The sequence below is a fragment of the Cygnus olor genome (assembly GCF_009769625.2).
Source record: "Cygnus olor isolate bCygOlo1 chromosome W unlocalized genomic scaffold, bCygOlo1.pri.v2 SUPER_W1, whole genome shotgun sequence".
NCBI classification, from domain to species: Eukaryota; Metazoa; Chordata; class Aves; order Anseriformes; family Anatidae; genus Cygnus; species Cygnus olor.
Genome location: NW_024429070.1, coordinates 1,589,206 through 1,601,447, shown reverse-complemented (window position 1 = coordinate 1,601,447; position 12,242 = coordinate 1,589,206). Strand labels below are relative to the sequence as shown.

The 12,242-nt window shown below is 40.8% G+C and overlaps 1 protein-coding gene across 5 annotated transcripts in view; it reads left to right on the top strand.

The window, feature by feature from the left end:
• Window positions 1-12,242, top strand: part of LOC121062899 (nipped-B-like protein) — a 222,442-nt gene that overhangs the window by 119,948 nt on the left and 90,252 nt on the right. For all 5 annotated transcript variants that reach the window (XM_040543198.1, XM_040543196.1, XM_040543197.1 and 2 more), the window contains exons 5-7: window positions 7,618-7,720; window positions 9,433-9,584; window positions 10,591-10,751. In XM_040543198.1, coding sequence (XP_040399132.1) covers window positions 7,618-7,720; window positions 9,433-9,584; window positions 10,591-10,751 — 416 coding nt within the window. The remainder of the gene's footprint in view (window positions 1-7,617; window positions 7,721-9,432; window positions 9,585-10,590; window positions 10,752-12,242) is intronic.

Here is a 12,242-nt window from a genome sequence, read left to right as displayed (position 1 = left end):
ACACCTCACAAGCATCAAACATGACGGATTGTGGTACATAACCCTCTGTCACATTCACCCATATTTTTACGGGGTATCCCATCTTACTATTATCTGGTTATGCCTTTTCCAAGTTGCCAATTGACCAAGGCCTTCTCTGAGGCCTACAATCACTAAAAAACAAAATTAATAATTGATTTTTCCCTGTCATTATTTTTAAACCTTAGGTTTCCAAATAATTATCAATACAAAGAATAAGATGTACACTACTACTAGAACAAAAACCCCTTGGGAGCACTTCGATTCGCTATAGGTCTGTCCTTTCTCTCAATCACAAGTCACACTCATTAGTTATCTGTGAAAATGGAAGGTTAGTTTACAATTGTAAGCTTTTATCCCGCTCAGAGTCCGTTATGAGGTTTTTCTCTTCGATTAGAACTTTCAGCAATTCTTCTGTAGAAACAACTTCCCAGGTACTAGGGTCGACAGATGCCTTCACTCGAGTATAGAAAGTCCAACCTTTTTCTGCAGTTCCTACGGCTGTTTCAGTGGTTAGCATTACTTGGAAGTGTCCTTCCCATTCCGGCCGGAGTTTTGATTCTCTCCAGGTCCGAATCAGGACCCAGTTTCCTGGTTGATGGTGGTGAATGGGGAATTCCAAAGGTGGGGTTTGAGCCAACAACCCACGGGTCCTGAGAGATGACAAAGAAGAGGACAACCCCAGAATACAGTTCTTAAGAAAACTCTCTTGTTTCGAATTGTGGTATCTCATCCCTTCTGCCCAGATAGGGTAATCCGAACAGCATCTCATTTCTTGGTGCTGTTTGAACCTGGAGGAGTGCTAAAGGTAAGCATTTTACCTAAGGAAGTTAGGTTTCTAACACTAATTTAGTTAATTGGTTCTTTAATGTCTGGTTCATTCACTTTACCTTCCCAGAAGAGGAGGGGTGCCAGGGGGTGTGAAAATCCCACTCAATCTCTAAGGCCTTGCAGTACTTGTGAAGTGAAATGACTTCCTTGATCTGAATCAATGTTTTCAGCTATCCCATATCTAGGGACTATTTGCTCCAGTGATACCTTAGCCACCGTGTTCGCAGTGGCAGATACCGAGGGGAAAGCTTACACCCATCCAGTCAGATGGTCAATTAGGACCAACAAGTACTTAAGTCTCCCTGCTTTAGGTAACTCAGTAAAGTCTACCTGTATACTTTGGAAAGGTCGAATCCCTGGCTCCCGTCCCCCTCTAGGTGGGTTACGGATGACCTTTTTATTTACCTTTTGACATATAGTACATCCTCTGCATATTTGCTTCACTAAAGTATATATTCCTACACAGACATACTTTCTTAGCACAACATCACACATTGCTTGCACCTCCCAATGACTCTCTTGATGTAAAACAGCTAATATTTGCCTCATTGGTGCTTTATTCAGCATTTCTCTCCCATCAGGGAGTATCCATTTTCCCTCAGACTTTGTGGCTCCTGATTCCTTAAAAAAAATCTTTCTCTTAAAAACTTTTTAGTTCTTTCTTAGTTTTCAACAATTCCCTGAATCCTCTCTGGATTTATTCTTTGTTTTCCCTCAGACACTAGATGCCTTAAATACTTGACTTCTCTTTCTACATATTGTAATTGACTTTTCAATACTCCCAAGCCCTGCTTTCCCAGAAAGTTGAATAGTTAGTAGCTTCCTTCACAACTGTTTTCTCCTGTCCTGACAATAAAAGATCATCCGCATATTTGCAACACTAACACCTCCTCGGGAGGTTGGAATTGCTCCAAAATCTGTTCTAGAACTTGCCCAAATAAATCGGTGGCCCCGTAAACCCCTGAGGTAAAACTGTCCATCTGTATTGTTGCTTCCGCCCCCATTTCAGGGTCTTTCCAGTCAGAGGTGAATATATCTTTGCTCTCAGGGCCTGAGAGCACTCCATTAATAACACTGCTATTCCAGTCTAACAATTTACTATTTGAATGCCCAATTTCATCATCAAATCCCTTCCCAACAAGTTAGTCCCTGCCTTGGGTACATACAATAATTGCCCAGAGATCATTTTATCCCCTAGTCTCAGCTTGGTATCCCCCAAAAGTGGCACTGCTATCCCAGCCCCTTCTACCCCCATCACTTTTTAGGGTTTCATTAGTTAATTTAGTCCCTGATACTTTACAGGCCAGTAATGACCTAGCTGCCCCAGTGTATTGGGTTTGATGGCAAGGTTCCGGGGGGGGGCTGCAGTGGCAGCCCCCGTGAGAAGAATCCAGAAACCGCCCCGTGGCAGATAAGGGACAATTTCAGTCAGCCCCAAAGGGGCCCACCGCTGCCCAGAGCCAAGCCATGAGCAACACAGTTTGTGCCTCTGTGAGAGCACATCCACGAAAACAAACAAACAAACAAACAAAAAGCTGCTGCTCAACAGCAACTGGGAGAGTGAGGAGCGAGAAACCTCCCTGCAGACAGGAAGGTCAGTGCAGAAGGAGGGGGAGGAGGTGCTCCAGGCGCCGGAGCTAAAGCCCCCCTGGGGCCTGTGGAGAGGCCCCTGGTGGAGCAGGCTGTCCCCCCCGGTCCCTCCCCCTTCCCGATACTTAGGAAACTGACCAAACACCACAGCAAATATACCAAAACTTCTAGACTGTTACTTAGATAATGCCTACATCCTCTTTCCCTGCTCATTCAACTTTCCCAACTCATTCAAAAAACAGCTCTGTCAAACATTACATACCACACCTTTAACACATTCAATAACTCTTTTTAACACTTCTTTTTATCTTTCTCCAGCCTGTACTTTCACCAAAGGCTCCGTCAGGGGCCAACTTAATTCCATTCTTCTCTCCTCCTTCTTCCACTCCGGATATTCCTATTTGAAGTGGCCAGCCTGGCCACACTTAAAACATCCCATCAAAGCCCGTCCCCGCTAGGATTCAGGCTGCAACACAGGTAGCTTTCCTCACCTGCCATTCCTTCATCTCTCTTCCTCTCCTTTCCATCCTGGCCCTAGCTACCTGCTACACTGTCAATACCATTAATTTCGCTCTCTGCTTTTCCTTCTCATCTCCCCTCCTGACACACACCTTCAGGGCCTCCCGCAGGAGGGCCCCCCAGTAACTGTTCACTACATCCCTCCGCCTTCTGGAGCATTTTCTGCGTATCTGGCCAGGCTTTTATCACAAAATGAAATTTCAGGAGCCCTTGGGATACCGGGTCCTCAGGATTCATGCCCGAGTACTTTCTCATTCTGGCCCCAAGTCCCTCATATGATTTCTGTGTTGCGCATTATTATTATTCCACTCCAGCCAGGGTCGGCAAGTGGGTATTTTTGCTCTGCCAGTATTACCCCCTGGTCCTGGAGGATGAGCTCTTTCCCGTTTTTTGTATAGCAGCTCTCCTCCTGATCATTTCCATTTCTTCCCCTGTAAGCAACATACTTAATATAGACATCATTTCCCCCCCCAAGAGTATAAGTTAGGTCCTAGGAACTGGTCTAATTGTTCAGCTAGCCTGATGGGGTCCTCAATTAAAGACTTCATCTCCTTCTTAAAACTCCTAACACCTCTCTGCTGGTAAGGAGAGGGGGGAGTTCACCTAAGAGGATACACAGTTAGTGTTAGTACTGTTAGTATCAGGGAAGGCAAAATTCTCAATATCTCTTCTACCTTGTTCTAATTCTTGCCAGAGCCTAGAGTACGCTCCTTCTCTAGGGACAGTGTTAATTGCAGTCCCTGTCTCCCTTCCTGGAGCGACTGCTGCTGCCACCGGTGCAATATTAGGATTATAGGGAGCATAACTTGGCTCCTTCTCCGAAAAAGGAATCTTATTGTTTACATATAAATTTAAAGCCTGAATTTTCATCAGACCCGTATTTTGGCCAAAATACTGCTGTTTCCTTAATTGGTTCTTTTGTCCAGACTGATACACAATATTTAACCATTTTTTTTCTTTTATCATCTCCTCTAATTTTGGGATTATTTTTCCAATTTCTTATCATTCTTCAGGAAGAACTTTTGGTAGGCACTCCCCCAGGGATATCTCCCTGTCCCCTGGAACTCATATTTTCCCATTTTTCCTAGCCCTTGCCAGTGTGCTGCTACAGAAATTTCCCTCCTGCAGGGTACCACACACTAACGTTCCGATTCTGGAAAACGGGGGTGTACTGCCAAGCACTTTACCGTGCAAGGGGTACCGCACACCTACGAGTTTACCAGATTCCCTGGCGTACTGCCAAGAACTTCCCCGTGCAAGGGGTACCGTACACCAAATTTCCCTGCTGTACTGCCAAGCACTTCCCTGTGCAAGGGCTTACCATACACCAAATTTCCCGAGACTCTTCCTTTCTCTCTCTTATCTCACGCTTCGTCCGTCTCCGGCTGCACCCCTCGGGGAGCTACAGAACCGCGGATCAGGACTCCACACTCGCTTCGTACAAAAGTACGTCTCAATCACACGTCACACAGAGTCTCACCCGACCCCCAAGGCAATACTTAATATTTCTTACCTTGGTCTGTGCACAGAGTTACCGGATCAATTCTTAAACCTGGAGTGCCTACCTTCTTCCCTTCCCCACTACTTCATGGATCCTGTCTCTTTAATCAGTCTCGGGCCCTCTGTCAGCTCTCCGCAGAACCGCCACTGTCTATGCACAGGACCACTGTCTATGCACAGGACCGCTGAAATCAGCGGGGCATGCCTTCCTGCTGCTGCGGCGGTGGGGCTCCCCGGTAGGTGACTGGATCCCGGACGAGCCCCCAAATTGTGAGAAACACTCCGTAGCCAATAACATAGGCTCAGGCAAAGATCTCAGTGAAGTATTAATTTATTCGCGATTGCAATGGCGGGCATCCCATGAGCAGGAGTGCACCTACTAGTCACACAGTACAGTTTATATACTTTATTTCTTGATGACCGGGACCCTCCCCTGTTTCCCCACTGAGTGGGTAATCCAGGTTCACAATCTATCCGATGCTTCACAGACAATACGTGGCCTTCAGTTGCTGGCCTGTTAAATTTCAAATTTCTTTTGACTTTTTTACTCTTTGAAGTGGTAATGTTTCTTCACTTATCTGACTTGACTTGACACCGTGATTTTCACCTAATTGCTCTAAGGAGTCTGGTTGACTGCATTTTACAAGGTTGCCTGCTAAGTTTTCTTATCACTGCAAGCATATCTCAATACCACATTCCTTACCTTTAAACAATGTAACTCTGCAAAAACAACATTTTTATTCCCATACCAGCACAAGAGAGTCATTGACATACTGGAAAGAGCTCGGTGTAGGGCCACCGAGATGATGAAGGGACTGGAGCACCTCTCTTATGAGGAGAGGCTGAGAGAGTTGGGACTGTTCAGCCTGGAGAAAAGGAGGCTCAGGGGGAAATCTCATCAATGTTTATAAATACCTGAAGTGGGGATGGAAAGAGGACAGAGCCAGGTTCTTTTCATTGGTGCCTGATGACAGGAGAAGAGGCAGTGGGCACAAACTGGAGCACAAGAGGTTCCCTCTGAACTTTAGGAAGCACTTCTTTACTGTGCAGGTGATATAGCACTGGAACAGGTTGCCCAGAGAGGTTGTGGAGTCTCCCTTCTTAGAGATGTTCAAAAGCTGCCTGGATGTGGTCCTGGGTAACCACCTCTGGGTGCCCGTGCTTGAGCAGGAGGTTGGACCAGATGACCTCCAGAGGGTCCCTTCTAGCAGCAACCGTTCTGTGATTATGTGTATAATACAAGAATGACGTAGTATGTGGACATGTGTTTGTTTGCTTTGGTTTCCTGTCCTCTTTTTCCTTCTCAACACTTTAGCGCTGTCTTTCAGGATATATGTGTTGGAAGGTAAGCTAAAATAATGTTTTGCCAAGAGTTATTGTTCATAGCATAGCTTACATTTCAGGAAGGACTTAAAATTCTCTTAAAGCTATTTACCACAACTCACACTTGTGCTTTTTTTTTATTTATTAGAATTGTATGCATCTTTCCAAAGGTGTCAATTACTTAGATATTTTTTCCATTTATACAAGAATGCAAGTGTACCTGTTCCTGTTAAAGGGATAAACATTGCAGATGTACACTTCCAATAAGAGTGTCTGTCTAACTGAAAAATCACCAGTAGGTCAGTAGTCCTAGTTTAAACATGCATGATGCTATAATACAGTTTAGTCATAGATCACAGACCCTTTCTGTGATCTTGAGATGCATGTTTATGTAGTACATTCTTTGGCGTTTAGTAGGAATGCTAAGATGGACTTATGTGTATCACTTTTCTCCAAGCAAAAAAAGTACATATATATGTTAAGGTAACTTATTATAGGAATGTTTGTTACTTGGATGTTGTTTTCTCAGAACTAAACATTCAAAAATAAAGTTGCAGTTAAAAGAAATTCTTAAATATTAATGTATGGAAATACACAAGTAGAATCGTAAATCTGTTGCTTAGTGATAGGACAACAGTGTAAAAAACATGCAAGATATTTTAGTGTTAATGGCCACAGACTAATTTCAGCTCTTTTTTAGACTAAATTTTTGTGCCTTATTTATATGCCTTCCTCATTTTCCTCATTACTTCATTACTTCATTGTTATTTGTCTTGAAACTTTGGAGATAGTTTTTTTTTGTTTTTATTTTTGTTGTTATCTCTATTGTGCCCCCCCCATGCCGCCTCCCTCTTCTTTCTCTGCCTCAGCCCCCAATAGAGATAGAGGAGTGACAGTTGTCTGCCACAGAATAAACTGTAGATTTTTTTTTTCATTTAAATTGCTTATTTAAAAAATCAATTACAATTGAAAAAAAATTTTAAACCAAAACCCACCACGTCTGTGGTTCAAAACGTGTTTTAAATTTAGGGAGGAGAAAACAAATATGTTTTAAAAGTATTTTAAAAGTATGGTCTTTGCTTAAGCATAAAATGAAACCTCATCTGTATATTTTATATAAAATTACACGGCATCTGTATATGGGCATGTTCTGTCAGCTTTCTGTATGTTTCTGAATGTTAGGAGTTAGTAGTTCGACAAAAATTTTGTAACTAGTATTCTATGCTCTGGTTAGAGTGTCTGCAGCACGTGAACCAGCGTGCAGTGAGCACTCAGGGAACTTCTAGCAGAAAACCTCTGTACAGAAAATGTCTAGGGGATGACTTACAAATGCATCTCTGTGATTTGTACCTGCGTACAGTACTTCCCTTGTCACATACCTCTTTGCAAGAGTATCTTGCACCACTCTGCATGAGGTGATTGTTAGCTATACTTGCTCAAAAAACTGGAGATAAGTTTTCTGTGTTCTTCTGTTTTGTTGTAAAGTTCCCGAATCTTTTAATCATTGGCACAATCAGTACTGTACGCACTAGTCTGGGGTGTGAATATATGTCCTGTTATGTTTCTATTTACTAACAGGTTTTGACTTGGGAAGTTTAAAGAACTTAAGAGGAAGGAAGTCCTCTTGAAATTTCAAAACTTCAGGGAGTGCTTTTCCATATCATAGTGTAAAACAGACATCTTACATAGAATCAATCTTTTAAATGTTATAGACATTAACATCGTCTACCCACAAAGTTGCTAATCTCTTTGTATATAATCATTCCTGAAATGAGAGACTTTTTTGATTAAAAAGGAAATGCGCGTAAACTAATGTTGCTGTGTTCTTTTTAATAGGGATGATGATGTCATCGCAGTTTAATATTTCTCAGAATTCCATGCGTGGTAGTCCTGCATCTTCCAATTATCAACAAACCACTATCTCACATAGCCCTTCCAGGTAATGCTATGTTTTAAATGGGGGTAGAGAGTGGGCAGTGAACTTCACATGCTTCCTACAGTGACAGTCAATTCTTGCTGCAAGTATGTGAGTCGAAGTAAGATCAGTGTTAAGATAAATCTTGCATTTGTCTGACAGCAGGGTGAGTTTCTGCACCTGGAAAAAAACCAAATATAGTGCTTATTCACTTTTTGCCAGTGAATTAATCTTTTTACTATAAGGACTAGTCATGATTCCCAACTCTCTCTCCCTTCCATGATTTTGGCAGATTTTCTTTCCTGGGTAAAGAATCTCCCTGCCTCCTCCCACCCCTCCAGTTGTACTCTCTCTGTTGCAGAGGCTGACAGTGGTGGCAGGAGGATAGGAGAAAAGAGGTGTTCTGGCATGTATAGCAGTGCCAGCGTGACAGGAGGATGAGAAAGAAGGCTTGTTAAAGCATGGAGTACTGTTTTAACAGTAGACAAAAAGACCATCTATAGGAGGATAGGCCTAGTAGTTTGGCCAGCAGCTTCCTCTTCAACTTTCTAGTTCTTTTTCAAACTTTGAATGTTAGCAAATAGGGTGTACCTATTATCTAGGTCTTTATTGATATAATAAAGTACTCTGGATTAGAGGAAAGATATCTGCATGCAGTTTCAACCCAGTTACTGGGCTGTAATAGATTTAATCTGCAGCTATTAGACATCATTATTAAAATAAACTGTTATTTCACATTTCACTTCAAGTTAATGTAATTGTTTGGGCAAATAGAAAGCTTTATCATAGAATCATTCAGGTTGGAAAAGACTTCTAAGATCATCTAGTCCAACCTTTTTTATATCTGTAAAAAAAACAACTACACTGTCAAGAGTGATTTTATATATATATATTTATTCACTTTTATATCTAAAAGTGATTTTGAAGAAGGTTTTATGAATTATGAATGTTACAATGTGCTCTCTCTTCTTAAAAATCCTTGTTTTAAATATTTTGCTGTTTCTTTCTGCGGAAGCTTACCGTCACAAAGTTGCTATCCAGAACCGAGGGTTGTGAAAGCATGTATTTGTTTTATTTTTATTTTGAAAGAATGTAAGTTATAATGTACATGTATTATTGTCACAAGCCTGATTTGTACGGCATCCTATCTTTAGGATCAGTCCAAGGTAAAGCCAGTGAAAGAATAAGTTGTATTCAGTGGACTTTGGGTCAGGTCCTACCTAACTGCCCATCACATTCCTATATTTTGGTAGTATAGTTGCGCAAGATAAAGTTCTTTGAAATCTTACTCAAAAAATCATATTTAGAGTAGATGGCTCCTTGTTGATCATAGCAAGCTTATTTTTATTTGATAATTAAACTTTAGCTGTCATTTTCATTCAAGCTTCTAATAAGCTAGAACTAACTTCTGAAAATTGCATATCTTATTTTAGTAAATATTTGTAACTTGTGTTGTTGTTTCCTTTCACTAAGTGGGGATCTTATGAACGCTTTCTATTCTCTTCTTTAGTTTTACTAATACAGTTCCTAAGCTGTGGATCTTAAGTAGTAATTGAAGTTGGGAAGACATTGATAGCTTTAAATACTGCTTTTGAAGGGGTTTCTTGATTGCTTTGGAATTTCATGTCTTTCCCAGAAGTTATAATGTTCTAGAGGTATAGTATTTCAAAAGGAATAATAAAATTGTCTAAATTTGCTTTTACAACTTCTAAAAGCTTTTAAAATTTTATTTTTAGCCGGTTTGTGCCACCACAGACAAGCTCTAGTAACAGATTTTTGGCACAACAGAATAGTCCAGTGCCTAGTCCATATGCACCTCAAAGCCCTGCAGGGTATATGCCATATTCACATCCTCCGAGTTACACACCACATCCTCAGTTGCAGCAAGGTAAGTCTGTGATGTTTATGTTCTCTTATCTCATGTCAGCTTTGCCTTCATGTGCATGTTTCATGGCTCTTGATTTCTTTGAAGAAGTCACATGCTTTTTTTTTTTTTGTATATTTAGCTTTGTTTACCTAACTGTACAGAGTAATAATATATTAAACAAACAAACAAAGTAAAACATCTTCATTTGACATTGCTCCCCTATGTACACCTATTTTACATAATTATTATATGACAACAGAAAAACCAAAACAAACCAAAACACTTTTATTTGATAGTTATGGCCATCATTTATCTCTACTAGCAAAAACATCATTTTTGCCAGTGTAACTAAGTTTTGCTGCCGTCTTATTTAGCCTTACCAAACCTTTGTAGTGTAGACTAGACTAATGCTAAGTTGGCTAGAATTAGACTCAACTTATGCAGTAACTAGCAAAGATGACCTTCAGCATGAATGGATTTCTTTCTTTTTCCCTTTTCTAAATACAATCTTAAACAATGTGAACACTGTTAAAGTATCTAGGCATTTTTTGTTGGTAAGTAGAATTCTCATTGGATTCTTCTAAATAATCTGTTTTAAAGTTTAGTAGTGTGCTTGGAATATGTATATAGCTGTTCTGTATGCAATGTTGCATGTCTCATGAATGCCTTGAAAGCTTCATATACTGATGGGAGTGAATAAAAATTATGTAAAAGAAAATAGTTTTCTATAATCTGTAAGAAAATGATACTGAAAGTAATTAGGATAGATGCGGAGATAGCTTGGCTAGCTTGTATGTGGAATTTGGATTTTTGAATCCTCTTGAAAATTATATCTTAGATACCTGATTTTATTCAAAGTATTTGTAGCAGAAGGATTCAATCAAGAAAAAAGGATTTTTGTTCAGATTCCAGACCTCTTATATCTAACTCACTATTATCCACTATTATGATGCTTTCTGTGGAACCTTTAAGAGTTAATGAGTGTATGTATATATCAGTATAATTATTTACATTTTTTGTATTTCAGCTTCAGTGTCCAGTCCCATTGTCACAGCTGGGATGAGGAATCTCCATGAAAATAAAATTTCAAGTCAGTTGTCTGGAAATTCAGCTAATCATCATGCTGATAATTCTAGACATAGCTCAAATGAAGACTACCTACAGATGGTGCACAGACTAAGTAGTGATGTATGTAACCTATATCAATTTATTATAAGTCAAATATGTGTTTAGCTGCCTCAAAAGTCAGATACTTTACTATGTTGTTGATATATAAAACCACTGAAAATATAATTAAGTTTCAGACATACTGTGCAACTTGAACATGTGAGATTTTATTTTTTCTAGAAGATCTCTCTCCTTTGGAACAGTTTATAACATTCTGTTGAAATTATGAAAAGTAAAAAATCTTATTCATAAGTTTATTTTAAAGAAATGATAGTGTCGCTATACTTATTTCCTCAGTATATTGATGCAGACAATACTGGATTCTAAATAGGTGTATAGTTAGTTTGTCTAGTTGCAGATCCCTGCGATTCTTGATTAGACCTGACATATTTGAATAACGTATTGGGTAGTATTATGGTGTTCATATAGACATTTTTTCTTACTGGTTTGTATGTGCTTTATGGGCTGTTTCTTTTTTTTTTTTTTTTTAAAGAATTTTTCCCTTAGAGGCAGAAATGCTTCTTTCAAAATTTTTGTTTGTTTGTTTGTTTGTTTGCTTGTTTTTCTGTTTTTTTTTTTTTTTGTTGTTTTTTCCAACCCCCCTGCCATGGGCAGGGACACCTCCCACTAGACCTGGTTGCTCAAAGCCCCATCCAACCTGGCTGTAAACACCTCCAGGGTTGGAGCATCCACAACTTCTCTGGGCAACCTGTTCCAATGCCTCACCACCCTCACAGTAAAGAATGTCTTCCTAATGTCTAATCTAAAGCAACCCTTTTCTAGTTTATAGCCATTCCTCCTTCTCCTATCACTATATTCCCTGAGAAAGAGTCCCTCCCCAGCTTTCCTGTAGGCCCCCTTTAGGTTCTGAAAGGCCACAATTAGGTCTCCCCAGAGCCTTCTCTTCTCCAGACTGAACAACCCCAGCTCCCTCAGTCTTTCTTCATAGAAGAGGTGCCCCGGCCCTCTGATCATCTTCGTGGCCCTCCTCTAGACTCATTCTAATATGCCCACATCCTTTTTGTGCTGGGGGCAACAGAGCTGAATGCAGCACTCCAGGTGGAGTCTCACAAGAGCAGAGTAGAGGGGGACAGTCACCTCCCTTGACCTGCTGACCATACTTCTTTTGACACAGCCCAGGATATGGTTGGCTTTCTGGGCTGCAAGCACACATTGCTGGCTCATGTTGAGCTTCTCATCAACTAGCATCCCCAGGTCCTTCTCCTCAGGGCTGCTCTCAATGCATTCTCCACCCAGCCTGTATTTGTGCTTGGGATTGCTCTGGCCCAGGTGCAGGGCCTTGCACTTGGCCTTGCTGAACTTCATGAGGTTCACACAGGCCCACCTCTCAAGCCTGTCCAGGTCCCTCTGGATGGCATCCCTTCCCGCCAGTGTGTCAACCGCACCACACAGCTTGGTGTCATCAGCAAACTTGCTGAGGGTGCACTCAATCTCACTGGCCATGTCATTAACAAAGATGTTAATCAGCGACGGTCCCAGTACCGACCCCTG